At 35.6% G+C, this 22961-nt stretch overlaps 1 protein-coding gene across 1 annotated transcript in view; it reads right to left on the reverse strand.

Annotated features, from left to right (window-relative positions):
* Window positions 1-2916: 2916 nt before the first annotated feature.
* Window positions 2917-22961, reverse strand: part of mgat4b (alpha-1,3-mannosyl-glycoprotein 4-beta-N-acetylglucosaminyltransferase B) — a 143960-nt gene continuing 123915 nt past the window's right edge. The window contains exons 10-15 of the mRNA XM_058798179.1: window positions 21404-21511; window positions 19619-19812; window positions 16281-16359; window positions 8697-8784; window positions 7527-7639; window positions 2917-4281 (exon numbers count right to left, since the gene is read on the reverse strand). Of these exons, the coding sequence (XP_058654162.1) occupies window positions 4258-4281; window positions 7527-7639; window positions 8697-8784; window positions 16281-16359; window positions 19619-19812; window positions 21404-21511 (606 nt within the window). The 3' untranslated portion in view covers window positions 2917-4257. The remainder of the gene's footprint in view (window positions 4282-7526; window positions 7640-8696; window positions 8785-16280; window positions 16360-19618; window positions 19813-21403; window positions 21512-22961) is intronic.

Below are 22961 nucleotides of genomic sequence, written 5' to 3' on the forward strand. Positions count from 1 at the left end.
TTTACATGCAAAATGTCATATTCACAAATGTAAGTTCTGCAAAAAAACAAAAAAAACTTTTGTTTCAGGAAGGAAATGGAGCATTATATTGATACTATACGATTTTCTATGAAACAAAAGGTAATTGAAACGGTGAAAGTTTAGTTTGTAAATGTTTTAATTTTTTTTTTTTAGAAATCTTTATTAGTATACAGCCCCTCTAGTGTATAATTGTTTATATCATGTATAATGTTTGTTATATACATGTAACTTGTTCTTGTTAATAATTAAAGAATTTATTTTTTATTTTGCAACAATTTGTCCACATGCCAAATTTATTTTAGATTTTATAGCAGTAAACATTTTTGACGAAAATTGTTGTCCTGCAGGCTTCTGTCTAAATGTTGGAAAATAGTAGAATTAGATTCGTAGAATAATACTGTCTTGGTGGTGTCTAATACCAAGCTACCTTAGTTTTAGTACAAAATTTTGTTACATTATGAATTGTGACACAACGTAATGTTGTAGTAGATATATATATATATGATACATAACGTATAACAGACATTATCATTAGACATTATCCTAGCATTAACTTTAAAGTTACAGTTCACCCAAAAATGAAAATTCTGAAAAATATTGGTAATCAATCAGTTTTGGTGTCATACAGTTAATGATGTAGAATCTGCATCCCTTTAAGGGTCCTTGTGTGGCAGCATACTGTATATTTCCATCTGTTCTCCTTCAAGCTGATTTGCCCATTTAATTTAAATGTAAGTTTCACATCCTTTAGTGTGTGTTTGTGACTATATTCTTTATTGCTGGTTATTGTCATGCGAGTGAAACTAAATTCCAGTATTTAGTGATTAGGGCACACCCTAAAAGTCTCTGATCTTGTTTGTTTTTCAGGTGGGCTTCATCTCATTTACATCAGCTGACCGGCCCCAGGGCAGTGAGACAGGTAGAGAAGCTGTCAAGGGCTAGTTAACTCGTTAACCTTCTTACTATAAAACTTGCTTATAAAGACGCCCCCAAGGGGTCTTCATGACCTCATAAATAATGCTGAAGATTGATGTATTTATTCACTGGATTGACCTGAATATTATTCAAGACAATAAAAACGTGGCAAAAATTGTCATCAGAAGTTGGGTGGGTAAAGTCAAAGGCACTTGTTATATATATATATACACAGTGAGGAAAATAAGTATTTGAACACCCTGCTATTTTGCAAGTTCTCCCACTTAGAAATCATGGAGGGGTCTGAAATTGTCATCGTAGGTGCATGTCCACTGTGAGAGACATAATCTAAAAAAAAAAAATCCAGAAATCACAATGTATGATTTTTTTAACTATTTATTTGTATGACACAGCTGCAAATAAGTATTTGAACACCTGAGAAAATCAATGTTAATATTTGGTACAGTAGCCTTTGTTTGCAATTACAGAGGTCAAACGTTTCCTGTAGTTTTTCACCAGGTTTGCACACACTGCAGGAGGGATTTTGGCCTCCTCCACACAGATCTTCTCTAGATCAGTCAGGTTTCTGGCCTGTCGCTGAGAAACACGGAGTTTGAGCTCCCTCAAAGATTCTCTATTGGGTTTAGGTCTGGAGACTGGCTAGGCCACGCCAGAATCTTGATATGCTTCTTACAGAGCCACTCCTTGGTTATCCTGGCTGTGTGCTTCGGGTCATTGTCATGTTGGAAGACCCAGCCTCGACCCATCTTCAATGCTCTAACTGAGGGAAGGAGGTTGTTCCCAAAATCTCGCAATACATGGCCCCGGTCATCCTCTCCTTAATACAGTGCAGTCGCCCTGTCCCATGTGCAGAAAAACACCCCAAAGCATGATGCTACCACCCCATGCTTCACAGTAGGGATGGTGTTCTTGGATGGTACTCATCATTCTTCTTCCTCCAAACACGTTTAGTGGAATTATGACCAAAAGTTCTATTTTGGTCTCATCTGACCACATGACTTTCTCCCATGACTCCTCTGGATCATCCAAATGGTCATTGGCAAACTTAAGTCGGGCCTGGACATGTGCTGGTTTAAGCAGGGGAACCTTCCGTGCCATGCATGATTTCAAACCATGACGTCTTAGTGTATTACCAACAGTAACCTTGGAATCGGTGGTCCCAGCTCTTTTCAGGTCATTGAAAAACTCACCTTTCTTAGGATCATTGAGACCCCACGAGGTGAGATCTTGCATGGAGCCCCAGTCCGAGGGAGATTGACAGTCATGTTTAGCTTCTTCCATTTTCTAATGATTGCTCCAACAGTGGACCTTTTTTCACCAAGCTGCTTGGCAATTTCCCCGTAGCCCTTTCCAGCCTTGTGGAGGTGTACAATTTTGTCTCTAGTGTCTTTGGACAGCTCTTTGGTCTTGGCCATGTTAGTAGTTGGATTCTTACTGATTGTATGGGGTGGACAGGTGTCTTTATGCAGCTAACGACCTCAAACAGGTGCATCTAATTTAGGATAATAAATGGAGTGGAGGTGGACATTTTAAAGGCAGACTAACAGGTCTTTGAGGGTCAGAATTCTAGCTGATAGACAGGTGTTCAAATACTTATTTGCAGCTGTATCATACAAATAAATAGTTAAAAATCATACATTGTGATTTCTGGATTTTTTTTAGATTATGTCTCTCACAGTGGACATGCACCTACGATGACAATTTCAGACCCTCCATGATTTCTAAGTGGGAGAACTTGCAAAATAGCAGGGTGTTCAAATACTTATTTTCCTCACTGTATATATATATATATATATATATATAAATATATATATTTAGAAATACAAAGCTGCCATAAGGGTGGAACATAGTAGAATGATATATCTTTTGATTTTTAAATTTATAATCATGCTCATAACTTTGAAGATAGTATAAAAACAATACTTTGCAACCACGTCTGCATAACAACATATAAACAAGTCAAGTTTGGACTTTGTCTTTATTCACAGGAGCATTACATTTTCATTTAAGTTCATTTGGGCTAATCAAGAGAAAACAATGAAGGGATAGTGAAAGTTGATGGCGCTGTATTTCTCCTCGACCTGTGCGAGGAAGTGACTCTCCTCGAAAACAACATCAGCGTTGTTGTAGGCCAGATGGTGTTATCTTACTGCACAAACTTTCTCTTTTTCTTTCTTTCTTTGAAGATTACTTCGCTCTAGCTTTGCCAAAAAGACCTTGTCAAATGTGCTGATTGCTCATTTTACCTTTAACCATCAGTGTTGTATTATGATACGAAATCATTGGTGTATCATTTTAAGGCATGAAAAAATATTAGGACCCTTGACAAATTTGTGTAGCAAACCAAGCATCTAAATATCAGTGCACTGATTCACACCGAGCTATACAGATTTCAAGCCATAGTTGTACATGTCTTTGGCAGGTTTTTGGTCCATGATCTGATTGTGTTTACCCTACCGGCTCTATTGTAAAATGCCGCCACATCAGCACGCTACTGTCACATTAAGGCAGGAAGAGGAAAAACAACATAGCAAGAAATAATATGTGTTACCGGAAAGCAAAAAATTATAATAAAAAAGGTTAAAAAAAAAATGTTTGATTTCATTTGAATTATACCAAGAAAAGTCCAGCGATTTCAGTTTTTAGAAGAAACAGTTTTGCAGCATACTCTAGTTACAATAAACGTTACTCTTTCATTATAACGCATCTTTTAGACTGACTTTGGAAACACACGCTAGGCCTGTGCACAAACAAACACATATCTAGCACGGCCAAATGCCTGTGTGTACTCTTAATGTATCATAATAAATACAATAAATACACACCATTTGGAGTAGCCTAAACAGAATCATTTGTCAACTAATTAACAACACAAATTGAACTTTGAAAATCGAATCTCAAGTAGGAAATTAAGAAGAGTCCTCCGTTCCAAAAGCAGCATTTGTTGAATGTCAAAGTGCATCGTGAAACGGGCGAGACCGTTCAGGAAGCCCTTGACAACAGACCAGTGTAATTACAGAAACTCAACCATGGGCATATATACATATAAATACAGTTTACAAAATACAGCGTCATCAGTCGTCTGCCAGCTACTGCGGCGCGTCTGACAGCTCCAGCTGTATGTCTTTGAGGGAGCGCTCGCCTGGCGTTCTCTACCCTGCTAGAACAGCTTGTCGCCAGCAGTTGGCGCTATGGGACCAAGCTAAAGAAACTCGTGTGAAGAGCTCATGTGGAGGTGCTGAGCAGACTCCATCCTGCACCAGAGACCCGGTGAAGTCATGAGGTATCGTTGAACATCAGTCACTCTGCTTTCTTGATGAAAATCTGTCGAGAGAAAAGGCGGAACTGACAAGAAGGTTCTCGACTGTAATGATCTGTTCGCAAATGACATGACAAAAATGATTCTATACAGTACTGTGCAATTTCTATCTTTTGCCGTAGTGTGTCAGCATTTCCAAACATGCCTTTTGCCAGTAATAATCCAGGGAGGTTTTTGTATGCACAAGAAGTCTGACGAGATCTGAGATCTCACCGTCATCCAGTCTGTATGGAGTGACATGAAGAATCAGAAAAAAACTAAATCCAGAAGAACTGTGGCCAACGTCTCCAAGACACTTGAAGAAACCTTACTGCAAAGCTACCGTACTGTGAAATGTTTTAGGTGAGGATGTTTTCAAAAATTATGTTATAAATAGATTTTGTTTATCAGTTAACTTCTATTAACTAAATCAAATCAACATTTCGTGTGACCATGCACCCTTTGCATTTAAAACAGCTTTTTTTCCCCTAGGTACACTTGCACACTTGTTTTTTAGGTAGCTTTGCAGGAAAGTGTCTTCAAGTGTCTTAGAAATAGACATAGACAGATAGAGATAACTGGATAGATAACTAAAGACTTTTGCACAGTAATGTATATGTACAGTATATATAAATTACAGTTTCCACAAAAAAATATAAAGCAGCACAACTGTTTTCCAAATTGACAATTGTAAGAAAAGTTTCTTAAGCAGCAAATCAACGTATTAGAATAATTTCAGAGGGATCGTGTGGTAATGGCTGTTAATTCAACTTTGATATCACATATATACTTTTAAAATATATATGTTGAAATATTAATATTATACATATTACTGTTTTTGCTGTACACTGTAAAAAAAAAAAAAAAAAAGTTTATGCAACAAAAATGTGAGAATCTCCCACAAAAATAAGTTGAGCAAACTCAAAAATCTGCTGAAGCTGGTAAAAATAATTGTTTTAAGTTCGCTCAAATTTTTTTTTTTACAGTGTATTTTCAATCAAATAAATGTAACCTTGGAGATTGAAAAATCTTACCAAGCCCAAACTTTTGAACACTAGTGTATATTGCATATAAATTATGCATTAATATAAAATAAATTAAAATACAGTTTGTAGTACATTTTGTGTATATTTGTTTATTTAATTTTTTTAGAAAATATTTTTGCCTTTTTAACAAAATAATCTGGTAAAATAAGCAACAAACAACAAACAAAAAACAAAATATATATATATTAGTGCTGTCAATCGATTAAAAAATGTAATCGCGTTAACCACAGTCATGGACTGTGATTAATCATGATTAATCACAAATTTAAAATACTAGGATTTACCTGTAAATGTGTTGAAATAAAGAAATGCATGACAAACTAGTTTAAGGAAACAGAATCTTTCACACTTCCGCCAGGTGTGAGACACAATCATTATTATTCTTTTATCATTATTCTTTTGTTTTTATTCAGCCATAATCAGCCTTTAAACTGGCAATAAAACGTTTACTAAGCCACATCGCTTCAATCCCAGTATACATTTACCCAACTATTATCAAAAGTATTTCTAAATAAATACAACAAAACATTTCTTGCGACCTTACGTGAAGTATTATGACAAAATGCATTATGAAGAAGAATTGGACCTGTTCTGCAGGTGCATTAGAGCTAATATTAGCATCATGCTACATAAGACAATTTATGAGATTAATAGTACACTTTTACTCAGAACTCACTTAAATCCACCATTGAGTGTTTGTAATAACTTCCTTTTGCGATCACATGTGGAATTTGTTAAAATATGCTATTTATAACCTTTTATATCACTGCACAAATTAGCATTTCAGATGTACACATTTAACTAAAAAAATCACATACAAATATCCTATCGTAATCGTGTGTTTATTATCTCATATAATATATAGTGGCAGTTGTCATGTTTATTTCTGCTGCTCTGCTGAAACTCAAGTTGTTTGATGTTACACCCGCCTCTCTGTTCTTAAGTTGCCAGGTATGTTACATTCCAAGTATAATACACATTAGTAAAATGATCTATTTTAATTTTTATTTGTCTATATACACCTTGGGCGGCAAGTAATTTTCAAATTTCAAATAATTTTGTAATTTTTCCCGCGACTGTATTTTCAAAATCGCCCACTTGTGACGTTACCCTAGCAACACTGGTGCTGTACCCTCATCACACACTGATAGATAACCTTCCGCGCTGAGATGACGGGAAGAAGTTGGGGTCAAACCTTATCAAGCGATTAATCTGCGTTAAAAAATTTTTTGATTAATCACGTGCGTTAACGTTGACACCCCTAATATATATATATATATATATATACATACACACACACACACACAGACACATACACACACTGCTAAAAAAAAAATTTAAGAAACACTTTGAAAACACATTCAAATATGCAAATAGGGTTCAAATATGCAAAAGATGCTAGAAAACTGAAGAATCTGCAGGACATGGAGGATTTTTCTGAAGAACAGTGCTCAGTTTAACTGTTCAGAACAAAAAGGGACTCATGAACAACCATCACAAAAAAAACAAAAAAAAAAAACAGTCGTAGCTCATCCAGGTAATCACGCACAGTATTAAGAACCAAGGGTTCTCAAACTTTTGAAGGGGGTTATTTTAATACTTTCAGCAATTTTTTTGTCTTGTGGACTAAATGTAAACATCTTTTATGTAAAATATCTTACTCAGGACAGTACTAAATAAACAATAACATGCATTTTGAATGATCTCTCTTATTGTGTTAAAATTAACTCACATTTTCACAGATTCTGCAAGGGGTTCATAAACTTTCAAGCAGCACTGTATATACACACACACACACACGTTTGTTTCTGTGAACTGTGGGGACTTTACATAGACTTCTATTACTTTTATACTGACCAAACAATATTTTTTTATCCCCTAACCCAACCCTAACCCAGAATACAGAAAACCTGTTTGCATTGTTACACTTTCAGATAAACATCATTTACTATTTTTAATAATTTTTTTTTCCTTGTGGGAACCCCACAATGTCAAAAATGTTAGGTTTTACTATCCTTGTGGGGACATTTGGTCCCCACGATGTAGCATAAACAAGTACACGCACACACACACACACACGCACGCACACACACACACACACACACACACACACACACACACACACACACACACACACAAACAAACAGTATGTAGGTTGGGTTGGCTGCTAGGTGTAAGTCCATCTGAGTGAGGAACAGATGGTGAACGGTTGTGTTGTGCCGTACCTCGCTGAGAATGACCCACACAGGAGAGTCAGTCAGGACTGAGAGCCGCAGAGCCTCCAGCGGGCCGAAGGAAGCGTCCACCTCCCCCTCCGCAATCCCGTTCTCAAACTTCCCTGAGGGATGACAACCAACACACATGGTCAGAGGCTGGATGCTACATCTTCAGTTCACAAGCTCTTCATACATGATGTGGGGAGTAGAATGCTGAGGCAAATCGAGCCAAATCTTCACATTTTAATTCATTCAGTAGAAAAACATACCATTAATAGGTTATCACTCTCATTGTGACCAAGTACTGTAATTCATGTTTTTGTGTGAAATGTCTCATCAAACAACACACAAAGCACATTAAATAAACCAACATACAGGAGAGCAGGACAAAATGATAAATATTTTGAATGATTTATACACATTTTCTGCTTGTCCATGTTCCTGCAAGTGCTCAAAAGCATCTGTTTATGACTCAGTATATTAATGACTGAGAGGATATCTAATGCTCTGTCATGAGCGACGGGCTTCAATAAACCCTGAGGCACAGTAATCAGACAGACATCCATACATAATAATGAGAAAACCCTCTATACGAGAGAGTGAGAGAGAAAACAGTCGAGATACGGCACCGCAAAAGACTTTAGACATTTCAAAAGACAGTTTTTGTAGGATTTTCCCATTGGATTTGGAGTGCAAGCTCAAGAAAGTAAGAGAGAATGACAGAAAGCAGTGAATGATTCACACAAATATCTGAATTCTCATGTAACAGCTTCAGAAGTGGGCGGCACTGGCGCTCTCTCAGGAGAATGTCACTGTGGAGGCTTTTAATAGGGCCGTATGATATTGCATATTGCATCAATTCTATATCACTTATAATCACAAAATGGGTTAAAGATTTACATTTAGTCATTTTGCATTTTGCAGGGTTAAAGATGGTGAAACAAGACAGGTGTTTAACTATAGCATCCAACACAACATGCTGACAACAGTCATTCATAACCAGTGAATCTGTGCATCAAAAATTCAGAAGCATTGTTTCTTTCTGAGAAAAAAAAAATCAGCTTTATGTTATTAGGCCAGAGCGTGCTTCATACGAGCATCATTGGTGTTTATGGGCTGAATCATGCTGCTATATTTAGTATGTACTTCACAGCAGATGCAGTGTATGTTTCTGTTCACCTATTCGGATAAAGCCATCTTCTGTGCGCTGGTACTTCGGCGTCTTCTCTCTCCCCTCCTTCAGTGCTTCTTTCTCCGACTGAATATTCTGATAAAGAGGAACAAAAGTGTTGGAGTGTTTCTGTGCATAACCCTCTCCTCTTCAGTATCTCATCACATCTGTTCTTCAGCCAGGAAAACACACATGCTCCCTGTTTAACAAACCTGGAGTACATACACATTATACAAGTCCTTAATAACCACAGTCCAAAATAGCAGAACTTTATCAATTTAACTGATTACCCCAGAATCCAATTTTACTGTAAAAACCTATAATCAACAGACATAAAGTGTTTTTTAATAAGGTATCTGTATTATAAGATTTGGTTTGCCATTATTTTCCAATATATTAGAGCATATTACATGTTGTGAAAATTTGTGTTAGATAAGTTATCATCTAATCACAAGGTGAGGGCAACACAAAGAAATATTTTCTTAATGTCGCATTATGAAGCTTGCATAAACTCACAGCTTTTTTTATTGAGGTGAAAACGTTATATAGACAAAAAACTGAGCTTCTGCCCTGTGAAATTATAAATACAATTCAGTTTTGCTACTGAAAGCTATATTTTTCAGCAACAATGTGACAACATGACTGATAAACACTGGTATTTCACACACACACACACACACACACACACACACACACACACACACACACACACACAAACAAACAAACAATCTCTTTCTCAAATTCAGTCATATAAATGTAAGAATTATAGGTTTAAGGGCCGTAAGTAAAATAACTACCATTACTTTATGTTTTTGGTCACATTATTTGCACATTTTTAACATCAATGACATCTTTAACTTGTCCAAGCTGGCAAGTGATCATGATATAAGTGGAATAATCACATTTAAAGAATTAGCTCACTTCCAAAATAAACATTTCCTGGTAATTTACTCACCTTCATGTCATCCAAGATGTTCATGTCTTTCTTTCTTCAGTTGCAAAGAAATTACATTTTTTGAGGAAAACATTCCAGGATTTTTCTCCATATAGTGGACTTCAATGGTGCTCAGCAGGTTGAAGGTCCAAATTGCAGTTTCAATGCAGCTTGAAAGGGCTCTACACGATCCCAGCCGAGGAATAAGAGTCTTATCTAGCCAAACGATCGGCCACTTTCTTTAAAAAAAATAAATAGAATTTATATACTTATATAGAATTTTAACCACACTTGCACTAGCTCGATCTCATGCATTACATAATCTCGTTGGAAAGGACACGCGTGGTTAGTTCTTCGTCTGTGTACCTCGTTCCAAAAAGTTAGGGTAGTGCAAAAAACTCCATCTCATTTTCTCCTCCAACTTCGAACAAAACGAACAAAACGAACAGAACGAACAAAATCGTTCGACATCGTTGCTTTACCTTTTTTGTGAAGGGCGTTTGACTTTCTTTGCACGTTTGCTTTGTAAATACTGGGTTGGTACTTCAGCCTACATTACGTATGACTACGTAGGTTGAGCTAGTGCAAGATGAGTATTTGTGGTTAAAAGTTATATGAATGCTGTTGTTTTGTTTTTTTGTTTTTTTAAAGAAAATCGTTTGGCTAGATAAGACCTTATTCCTCGGCTCATGTAGAGCCCTTTCAAGCTGCATTAAAACGGCAATTTGGACCTTCAATCCATTGGCTGCCATTGAAGTCCACTATACGGAGAAAAATCCTGGAATGTTTTCCCCAAAAACCTTAATCTTTTTCGAGTAAAGAAACAAAGACATGAACATCTTGGATGACATAGGAGTAAATTAGCAGGAAATTTTTATTCTAGAAGTGAACTAATCCCTTAAGTCAAAGAATCACCTTGCGTGAATTACATATATTTTTTTATATACATCTATTCAAAACCCTGAAAGTGACCACAAACAGAATCATTCTAGTTTTGGCAGAGAATAATGTAAACACAGAAATTGGATATGAATCGAGTCTTATATGGTCATTTGGATCTGTGCATTAAGCTATGCAGCGTAAACACAGCTTAAGGTCTACAGTTCTTCATGGAATTGAATTGTGTTCATTTTTTAAAAGAAACATTCCCATACACTCTTAAAAATAAAGGTGCTTAAAAGGTTCCTTCACAGCGATGCCACAGAAGAACCATTTTTGGTTTCCACAAAGAACTATTCAGTCACACATTTTTTAAAAAAACCATCTCTTTCTTACCTTTTTATAATCTGAAGAACCTTCTTTCGCCACAAAGAACCTTTTGTGAAACAGAAAGGTTCTTCAGATGTTAAAGGTTCTTTATGTAACCATTTAGACAAACATTTTCTTCTATGGCATCGTGAAGCACCTTTAGATTGAAGGAGGGACCCCAGTTATATTCAGAAACCAGATTATCAGAGAGTCTTAAGGGTGAACTCTTTTGACTAGGGCCAGTAAGAGACCATCTAGCAGCCACTCAGAACATCCTAGCAATGCTCTGTCAGCCACCCACAGAACTTTAAAACTGTAACAACTCTTTTCTTCATCAAATGTACTAATCTAGTCATTGAGCTGTTCTGTGTGAAAACATGTGCCTTTTATTCTGTTGCATGCAATATCTCTATATGAATGAACAGTTTATGAAAGCGAGTGGAACCGCTTCATGAGATCAGAGGCCACATTCCATTATTAAAAGTTTCAGTTTGGCAGAGAATCTTCTGAAAGAGATATACTGAACCAATATGTGTTTCAGCCTTTCTGTCAAGATAAAATAAAAATGACAGCAAAAATAATTAAAGCGTGAAAGAAGCATTAAAGAGAACTGACACAGGGAGACTGCAGCCACAAGCTGACATTTACAAGGAGAAAGCTCAGAAGCGCCGTTCACAGCAGTAACAGTTGTTCCCGTGTAAGCAAACAGCACTAGATATTGGGTGTACATATTGTGTCTGCATCCCTGGCAACTATAACTTCTGAAACGGGTCTTATGAGGCTTCTTCTTGGACCGAAACTCAGTGACATGACCCAAGAGGAAAACAAATATGTTCAAAACCCCAGCAGAGCATCGCTCTAATTCCCCCAAACTGCATTAACAGCATAAAACAGACCACAAATACTCTTTCCTCCAGGGCATTCCCTGCTAATTTCTTATATACGGCAGAATTCCAGAAATGTCCCTAAAGGGAGCTTTGCAAAGAAGGAAATGAAGAGAAAAGAGAGATATAACAACCCAGCAGCAGGGAGGAGAAGCAAAAAGCAGTGAGAAGATGAGAGATATTACAGGGCGACAGCCTCTCGCTCTTAGAAAATCCCGCTATTAATCTTGCGGTGAACGTCCGTTTCCGGCTGTAATCTTAAATCACAGTGCCGCCCCTCGCCTGCTCTCCCTCGGGAGAAAATATTTCCTCCACGCAGACCGCACACACAGCAGGTCACATTTTATTACCGTGTGTCAGTACAGTTCCATTAGCTCATAAAACAGAAGTATATCTTTATCTCCACTGCTTTGCTTTCCTCCTACTTCACCTGAACTCTCACCGTCTGATGCCGTCAAGTTTGTGACGGAGCGATACAGAGAGAATGAGAATGAAGCCAGCCAGTTCTTATGACTCCCTTCTCCTGACAAAATAGTTTTTGACAAGACTTTGGTCTCCTGTCACTTATGTTTAGGCCTGTCACGATCATGAATTCTGTGCTGACAATTAATTTTCATACACGTGTGATTTATGATTAACAACTTACATTGTAAGCCTATTTTAGAAAAATATATTTTACTTGGAAACATATTAGGCCCATAAGATTTTTAAAAATATTTAAAAAAGTTCAGCTTTAATCTTGGTCCACTTTACATTCACACCCACAGTAAAACTTTACATTTAATTTAGCCTTTTCAAGCCTTTATTTCATATGAAGGAAGACTTTTGATTGTCTGTGTATTTTACAGCAGTTGATATTCTTCACAGCAGTGTTATTTTAGTATCATTGAGATAATATTACAGTTTTTGTTAATATTTTGACATTTAAAAAAAATAATTATATTTATTGCTTTCATTTAATTTGTTTTTAAAAGTTTTAGTAATTTTGTTGCGTGTACGACATTTTTATTAGTCTTTGTTGTTTTTATATGTCTATATAGTTTTATTAATTTTATATCAATTTTAGTTTAAGTTGTTATATTATATTATTATTTGTTATATTTATTATATATACCAGTATAATGGACAAAAGTATTGGGACACCCCCTTCTAATGAACAGGTTTGACTATTTTAGTAATTTCCATGAGTACAAATCTTAATGTTTAAGCATATAATGATATTCTAGGGAATTGTGTGCTTCTAATTCTGTAGCAACAGTTTGGACACACTGTGAAAAAAAAAAATCCGTAAAATTTACGGTAAAAAAACGGCAGCTGTGGTTGCCGGAATTCTACCGTACAAAATACGGTAACAACATTTTAGGTTTTACGGTTTTAATTTAAATTTACAGTTAAATACCGAAATTTCATTAACTGATATAATGTTAATATACCAACCTATTAAAGTACTGAAATCTGTTTTGTACCTTTGAAATACACTGATAACCACCAAATGCAGGTGGTGATGAGAAAGTCACATGATGAACCAAAGCCCATCACAAGCAGCTTTTAAATAATAACATATATAGAAGGTGCACAGTGTCATTCACACAAGCACTAAACACCATCACGGTGACACTCATTAAACTGAAATATGCAATAAACATTAATTGAACAACATTAGATGTAACATACAACCCTAATAAACATAACTGTTAAGAAAAAACTAAGAAGAAGCATAGTTATTTCAAAGAAAAAACATCAAATTCAAACTAAATTTGAAATGCAACGCAGGGAATTCTGGGAATGTCAGTTTACGGTTTTTCCCTGTAAATTTTACAGGAACTTACCATTAACCATTTAATGGTTTTTACTGTAGCATTTTCACAGTTCTTTACCGTTAAAATCACAGTCATTTTTTACAGTGCAGGACCCTTTTCTGTTCTAACATATAAGGTATAAGGCAAGGTTCAAAAAGAAATGATTGATTGAGTCAGTGTGGAAGAACTTGACTGGTCTGCAGAAACCCAGCTGAACACCTCTGGTGTGACTTTAAATGCAGACCTTGAGCCAAAAACTCATCACCAAACACTAATAGTGTTGGGAAGGTTACTTCGAAAATGTAATAGGTTACAGATTACAAGTTACCCAATCTAAAATGTAAGAAGTATTGTAACTTTTCAATTACTTCATTGAAGTACTGTAACTGATTACATTTGATTACTTTTCAAAACTTCTAATGCATGTTTTCAACTGTTATTCATTTTCAAACATTTAAACCAGGCAGGCAGGGTTAACCTTACAGTAGCACTCAACACTGATTACTGTCAGACTTTAGAGCAGGCAATGCAATTTGGGAAAGAAATCAATTACATGTGTGTGTGTGTGTGTGTGTGTGAAAATATTCAGATGTAACCATTTTGTAATCATTAACATTTTCATAATTAACTAATTTAATTACACTTTTTTCTCAGTAACTGTAACGGTTACATTTATTTTGTAATTAAAATTATAACATATCTGAACATTTATCTAAACAATTACAGTTTTTTCCTATACTTCTATTTCTGTATATAGTACATTATTACTATTATTTCATGGGCAAAATCCAGTCATTTTAATAAGAATCCACGTGACTGGGAGTTTCACATCAAAAAGTTACCAATGCAGATTTTGCTTATGCTCAAGTTGAACTAATGTCACTGAAATTTTGCTAATGTCACCAGACCTGATTCTAAATGGTCTACACAGCTTGCTATTGCTTCAACAGAATCTGATGTTAGCATGTTGCTAAGCTAATGGTGCAGCATTGTAATAAGCACCAGTGTTGGGTTAGTTACTCGAATGTAATATATTACTCATTGCTAGTTACTCCTTTCAAAAGTAATATTGTTACTTTACTTATTACTTTCTGGCAACAGTAATTAGTTACACTACTAGTTACATTACTTTTTCTTAACTGTGTATCTTCCAGATAAAATTCTTCTAGAATGTTTTTAACAACATATTTCTGCCTCATCATTTGACCAAAATCCACATTGGATCACAGTCAGAAGTTATTACAAACACTCAATAGTGATTGATAGTGTTGTATTCATCTCATTAATTGTCATGTGTAGCTTGAAGTAATTTTTCCATTATGCGATTAAATTTCGTTATGTATTTTATCAAATCACATGAGTTTGTAAGAAACTGTTTAATTTTCCAAAAATATTTTTCATTATATTAATATAATGTACCACATGCTGATCAGAGGGATGTAATGCCAGAGTAAAGTGAAGCCACAACTTACACAACAGATCTTTTTTCCTGACAAAATCAATATGATGCAATATTTCTATCTGCTGAATGTAAGCTTTTCCATATTCCAAGCTTGCCTGCTGCACTGGGGACATCACATGCATGTGCGAGTCATGAAAATTATGAAAATAAATCTAGGAATTATTTGATTGTTAGATTTTAAATCAGCGGGGTTGAGGCATCAAAAGTAACTAAGTAACAAAGCTGTTTTATGGAAAGTAACTGTAATATTATTACTGAAATCTTATTAATAATTAGTTACACCACTAGTTACTGCAAAAAGTAATATTATTACAGTAACTAAATTACTAGTAACTAGTTACTGCCCAACACTGATAAGCACACATACAAACTGGGTAAAAAAATGAATAAATAATATAAATCAATTTCCAATCACAGTGATTTAATTTTGTAGATTCTTTTTCACCACTGAATTAAATTCAAGTTAATTTTTAATCAACATGACTCCAACATCCAGCATCTTGGACTTACTTTTTCAATGCATTCAGAGGAGCCTTGAAGCCTTGATATACATTCAAACTAAATTTGGCCAAAACAAAGTTAGTTTGGAGTTTGTTTCAGACTGTGAACTTTCCAGAACCTTTACGCCACCTATTAAACACCTCAGAACTGCCACTGGTCCATGATGATTACATAATATATGCTTAATATTTTTGAGGAAACGGATACTTTTTTTTGCAGAATAGACAGCATTTATTTGAAATAGAAATGTTTAGTAATTGCTCTGCTTTTTCTAAGTTCTGTTTTTCTGTCACTCTTGAGCAAAGAGCTAAGAAGAACTTTGCAAGAGGAAACTGGACCTTTAAAAATCGAGCTCTCGGTGGTTGCAAGGATGTCTTCCACCTGCAGACATGATTTGAGATATCAGTCATGTCTGTCATGTGGCATTTGAACAAACCCTTGTCAAACCCTAAGTACGGGCAATGATAATAATAGTGATGTTGCACATTTAAATAGGTTCTAATCCAGCTACGATAAATTCTGCTCTTGACATCTGCTCAAACAGGAACCATGCCAAAATGTGTTTGTGACGGAATTATATTTTCAACACTGACTGAAGTCTTGAGCTTGCTGAGACAGTGTTTCAGCACAGATCTGTGGGGTGTTTATAGAGGCTGCAGTGAAGCAGTCTCCTCCTGCCCAGAGGGAAACACACAATCAAACAGCAGCGATCCTTCAACAAACACACTGCTAGTGTTCATCTGCACACAATGACAGAGACTCACGTCGAAAGGAAGAACCTCCACTGTAGTGTTGAAGAGCTTGTCTCCAGGGTGCTCGATGTTTCCACTGCGGAAGAAATACCTACACACACACACACACACACACACACACACACATTATTCAAACTATCAATCTTATAATTCCATAAGGAGTACAATGCTAAAGAACTGTACTGCATATGTTTCCTCATATATCATCTTATCATGTAGTTATTTATAGACCCTGCAGCACACAGTGGCCCCAAAAAGTATTTAGACATTTACACTATACCGTTCAAAAGTTTGGGGCTGGTAAGATTTTTTCAAGTTTTTGAAAGAAGCCTCTTGCATTCAATTTATTGAATTAAAAAAATAGCAAAACCAGTAATACTGAAAAATACATTGAAATTTAAAATGCCTCTTTTCTAATATAATATATTTTAAAATGTAATTTATTCCTGTGATGTGAAGCTGAATTTTACTCCAGGCTTCAGGGTCACATGATGCTTCAGAAAACATTATAAAATGAGACCCTGGAAAACAAAACCAGTCGAAATTTTGCTTCCCATAAGCTTTCCATTGATGTATGGTTTGTTAGGATCGGACAATATTTGGCTGAGATACAACTATTTGAAAATCTGGAATCTGAGGGTGCAAAAAAAATAAATCGCCTTTAAATTTGTCCAAATGAAGTTCTTAGCAATGCATATTACTAATCAAAAATGAAGTTTTTATATATTTATGGTAGAAAATTTACAAAATATCTTCATGGAACATGATCTTTACTTAATATCCTAATGATGTTTGGCATAAAAAAAAATAAAAAAGATAATTTTAACCCATACAATGTATTTTTGGCTATTGCTACAAATATACCCATGCTAACTTAAGACTGCTTTTGTGCTCCAGGGGGCGTATTACAGAAAGTTTCTTACCTTAGGTCTTAACTTAAGATATGATATGTTAAATTACGATTTTTCGCAAATTTGTATTACAGAAGCAAATTGTAACTTGATTTGGGATTCTTATCCTATCTTACAAAATCGTATCTTATCTCTAGTTAGGAAATCTTAAATGGCATTATCAAGCTCGACAATCCACTCTCAGGTCTGTTACCAAGCAACCAACGCTGCTGAGATGCTGATGAAGTAAACAAAAGCTACTTCACTTTGAAAATTGCCTTTTGCAAAAAAAAACGTAAGGCATTAGTCACTTGCACTACACCTGGTAATGCTCCGTGATGCTTTTGTTGGTCTCTGTAATGCTGGCTCCAGTTCCTGTTGCGCGGCAGTCTGTAATTACTTTCATAAGTGTTTTGTCATCAAAATGTAACACATCTTCAGGGTCCTCCAAGAGTCTTTCTACCATTAAACATCTCCTTTCTTCATTTTCAATTATTAATAAATGGAATACCATTGTTGGACAGCGCATCTGTAAGCAGTTAGCTTTCAAATAATTTTGAAGTTAGGACAGCTGTGGGGTTGCCCTAAAGTTAAGACCGTTTTTAGGATTTTTTTGTCAAGTTAGAAGGTTTCTGTAATACCCCCTTCCTATCTGTAGTTAAGATAGGATAACACACTTAGGAAATGCTGTTCTGTAATAGCTTTTGTCCTAAATGTGGTCCTAATTGAAATGACCATGGTTACCAAACAGATAAGATGAGATTTTAAAGTTAGGATATTTCTGTAATACGCCCCCAGGGTCACATATGCTGATTTGCTGCTTAAGAAACATTTTTATTTTATATTATCATCAATGTGGAAACCATCACTTTTTAAAGCATTCTTAGATTAATAGAAAGTTCAGAAGAAAGCTTGTAGCATTATAAATGTCTTTATTGTCGTTTTTGATCAATTCAATGCATTCTTGCTAAATAAAACCAATAATTTCTTTAAAATTTCTTACTCAGCCCACACTTCTGAACCATGGTGTCACACTAAAAAAATGTCAGAATGTGTTTGCATTATATACAATACAAGTGGCAATTTAAAGAATGACAAACTTACTTTTCAATGAACAAATAAAAGAAGTTTGTTAGGTTTGAAATAATAAACCAACAGATAAATTTGGTTGTGAAACCTTAGTACAGTATCTTTATTCTGCAGTAAAATCAATGAAACGCTGGCTGATTAAGTGTCTACAAATAGAGATCAAATAATTAGTTCTGAGGAAACTCCAGTAGCATTTGAGCACAGATGACACCTGATAAAATGTCATCTAATGCAATGACTGTCATACATATTTAAGTGTCCAAAAACAATTTTCTTCCTCCTCTATGGATCACTGAAACATGAGCAATCACAGACACGGGCGGATTTCTCTCTATAATAACACGAGTAGAGCCGCTGTACAGTGCAAATGGACACCTGCGCTTGTTAAACTGTGACTCCTGTAGCATGAAGGAAGCCAGTGAGTGATCGTCAAACGCTCTCATTCACACTGAGCACTATTAGCTCTCAATTAAGCCTGAAATATGCATGAACTTTCCATTAGGGTTAAAAATGTACGGATGACTGTGCCGCATGATGATTGATGCATTATCCAGCTGGTATGAGTCAGCGAGACGAGCTCTATCACACAACGGACAGCACGCTTTCTACTTCATTCATCGGCAGCAACCTTTCAAGGTAGGGGCAATAAAACCTCTTAATAAACTCAAATAACTGACACCCAAACGTTTTCATCATTCGAACCCCTTAGGTGTAAAATATTTCCCACTGCAGCGATGAGGCCGAAACAGCACGTCCAGTGCAAATAGGATTTGACCAGTTAATTTGACTTAAGATGAATATTGGTGTTGAGGCGTTGTGGACTAGTGCTTCTACGAGTCAATATTCAATGTGAGTAAAATACTTGAATACTGTTAAAATCAGATACTCTGACTTTTACTCAAGTAGTATTGGAATTGGTGACTTGTCAGTAACCTTAGTTATTTAATTAAATCAAAGCATTTGATTTGATAATCGCAATAAGGTATTATCGGAATTATTGTGCTGTGCCATTTATTTTAATTTTAGCCTCAATATAATTCTTTATTAGTTTTCTATCAACTCACAAATCCCCGTCTGCTACCCTCCACCAGCTAATGATATTTAGACCAGCTGGAAACCATCTACCATCTTCCAAAACACAGTTATCAGCCTAAAATGGATTTTCCAGTAGGGAGACACAAATAGTGGGTAAGATTTTCTGATTAAATTGGACTGTTCTTGATGCTTTTTTAAAGAACTAAATTGGGACTGTCTTCTCTGCAAAGGACATATGCAATGCTGCCTTTTTGGCTAAAAGACGGCATCTTAAAGGACAGCATAATCATTCAGTCTGCTGTTTGGCATTCATGAGGGATCTCTGTCTGTGTGTACCTCTCTACTCGGACAGGTGTGAAGAAGCGGATGCGTATGAAGTCTCCGGCCACAGGTGTGAACGCCCAGAAGAAATCCTCTCCCAGATAGGCCTTCTCCAGCGTGAAATGCTGGTACGTCTTCAGACTGGTGGTGACCTCAGCTAGCGGGTTAGCGTGACCTTTATGCAACGTCTGCTTTCCGAAATCCTTATCCTGACAAAAAATTTATTAATTAATAAAAAAAACAGAAGGACTATATAAACAGTGTTTGGGTATTTCTTCAAAAAGGCACTTCATGTCCTTTCAAACTAAAGATTTCAACAATTTTTTGTTGTTATATAAAGTTACATTAAAAGTGTCTTGATATATTTTTCATGCCTTCATCATTTTATTTTGCTATCTTTCAAATGCCTTTAATTGTTAGATTTTATTGTTCCAGATTTTCAGACTACGTCCACATTAATCAGACTAAATCTGAATATAGTGTTTTCATTTCAGTCCAAACTAGCAGTTTCCAACAGTTGCTCTTCCACACTGAAACATTTGAATAGGGTCAAATCACCTGTTACACAAATGTGAAACATTATAAAAGCTCAGTGAGATGATAATAAAATACTTCTCTCTCCATTCCTCTAGCACGATCATTTCATTAGCTAAATAACCCACCAAATATATCACTGGTGCTTCCATATCCCACAACAAAATCATAACTTCATGTATGGTCTGAACAGCATTTACTCTCTTTTTTTGCCACAGAACATCAATTGCTAATAAATGTATTTGTCATCTTTGCAGGAATGTAATATGAAGATTGAAGAACTTCATTAGTTAACTAAAAGTGAACAACATTTCTACAGCATTAGTTAATGGTAATTTCTACATTTAATAATGCATTTTTAAAATCTGTTAACATTAGTAAATGCACTTTGAACCAACATGAACAAACAATTATATTTTTATTAACTAATATTAACAAAGGTTAATGCATGCTGTAATATATATCGCTCAGTTTGTTCATGTTAAATAATACATGCTAATGTTAACAAATGAAATTTTATACATGTTACCTTATTCATTTATCCACATGGAAAAGCAAAACCTGAGCCATCTCAGTGTGGACAAAAGTGCAATACATAGAGAAGAAAAATTAAATTTCACACTTATCTGGATAAATGTGGACGTAGCTTCACTACAGTATTACTAAAATATTTAAACTTGCACAAAAATATTTAGCTTTTTAACAATCCACAAAATGATATCAGAAAAATGATGTTTCTATAACGATTGCAAACTTTACTGGAGTCCATAGGAACCCAGGCGTCCATTTTTTGTGGAGAGTGTGCAATGTCAAACGGACTTCAAACTACAGTGCCAAAACATGCCAAAGGTTGATATAAAAAACACAAATAAAAGAAGCCTAGAAAATGAATGACTAGAGATGAAGAATAAGAGCAGTGATGCAGTGAGCAGGGCCCTCAGGAAATGGACCGTCAGATGTATTCACCAGCCGAGAACAAAAATCAATACGACACAGAACGGGCGGGTCATACGAGCGCACATCGCTATGGCAATTCCTAGCGCTCTTCATTTGGAGGGAATAAAGACAGAGCAGGGACACATGCTGATTTATTAGGATATGAGCTCTTATCAGCTGCCTTCTGGGTACTGTGATTTGCAATTTGGACAATCTGAAGAGAAATGAACACAAGTCCTGAGGCAGACCACTCTGCCGGAGGGTTACAAATGTATAAAATTATTACACACATATAAAAAAAAAGAAAATCTTATACATAAATAATATCACCTTGAGTTTCTGGATCTTTCCAGCGAGGGAGGAGTGTGTTCCAACATGCTGGAAGAGAGACGGTTTAAAGCGGATGCGCAGGTTTGCCTTCTGCCTGTCGCAATGTTTCTGTGGGACACAAAGAACATTTATATACATTATATAACAACTACTGTACATACACTACTAGAAACTAATTATCCAATGATCGTTCTGGCCACTTACACAGTGCATTTAAAAAGAAATATCAGAAACCAGAGATGCATTAACGTCTGATCATGTTTATTATTAAACCACCTTTCAGGCACCACAGCGGAGAGAGACGGTTTCATCTCTGAATGAGTCGAGGAACAAACCTGTTTCTGTCATTTTCTAGCACCGCAGACGAGTGATCTCACTGCATTTAAAGGGGTACTTCACACAAAAATGAACATTCTGTCATCATTTACTCACCCTTATTTCATTCCAAACCCATAAGAGTTTCATTCATCTTCAATACACAAATGAAGACATTTTAATAGAATCCACGTTTTCTGTCCCTCTATTGCAAGTCCACTATACCAAAACTGCCAAGCTTCAAAAAGTTCATAAAGACATAAAATCTTAAGCATCAAGCAAGCACACTTAAACTTTTGATGTAGTTATTTGTGATGATCAGCGATGATTATAAAGCAACCGTCTCTTCATATTACAGTGTCTTTTTGTACGTTTTGGATTAATGGATGTTCAATCCATCCAAAAATCTCTCAGGTTTCATTAAAAATATCTTTATTTGTGTTTCAAAGATGAACAAAATCCTATGGGTTTGGAGTGACATGATGATAGATTTTTTGATGATAAAATGATGATAGATTTTTTTCTTTTTGGTGAGTTATTTATATAATAGTTGTTCCATTCTGTTTGGTTCACACTCTTTGAATTTCATGTGATTTTTTTAAAATTGTGAATTGGGTTCTTCCTTTTTGGAAGATTTCAACATTATATCAGAAAAAAGAAGTTCAGAACTTCAGAAAAGGTGTTGCTAACTTGCACCATGTATAAATGTGGGAAGGTATTAAAAGAAGGTAACTGTGTTGACAGTTTTAGTGTCCAGTCAAACACACTTGCCTCATCCCTCAAGGTCATGATACTACAAGGTGGTCATTAGAAAGATATTCCTATATGTTTACTACTGAAACATCACAGTAAAATGGTCAAAGGTTTCTAACAAACCTAATAAAATATGAGATAAATTGACAAAAAGAAGAGACATTACTTGTTCTTGTAGATTTCACTCCTGAAAGGACGATGATGCAATGCATTTATGAAGAGTTCATTTGCAAAAACTGCTAAACCCAGTTTTCAAACTGCAGTTGGGTTATTTTAATTAAGTAAAAAGAACTAGAAAAAAAAGGCTAACTAACACAATAAAAACATGGTAACATAATAAAAAACATTGATTGTGTGTAGAGATAGCTATGATGGTTGCAATAAAAATATGCATATTTGCTAATATCTCAAGGCGAAATGCCAATAGCAACACACAGCTATGACTTGGCTAATAATTTTAAAAAATCTTTACACATGTGTTAATGACAGA

The sequence above is a fragment of the Onychostoma macrolepis genome, chromosome 14 (genome assembly GCF_012432095.1).
Source record: "Onychostoma macrolepis isolate SWU-2019 chromosome 14, ASM1243209v1, whole genome shotgun sequence".
Taxonomy (NCBI): Eukaryota; Metazoa; Chordata; class Actinopteri; order Cypriniformes; family Cyprinidae; genus Onychostoma; species Onychostoma macrolepis.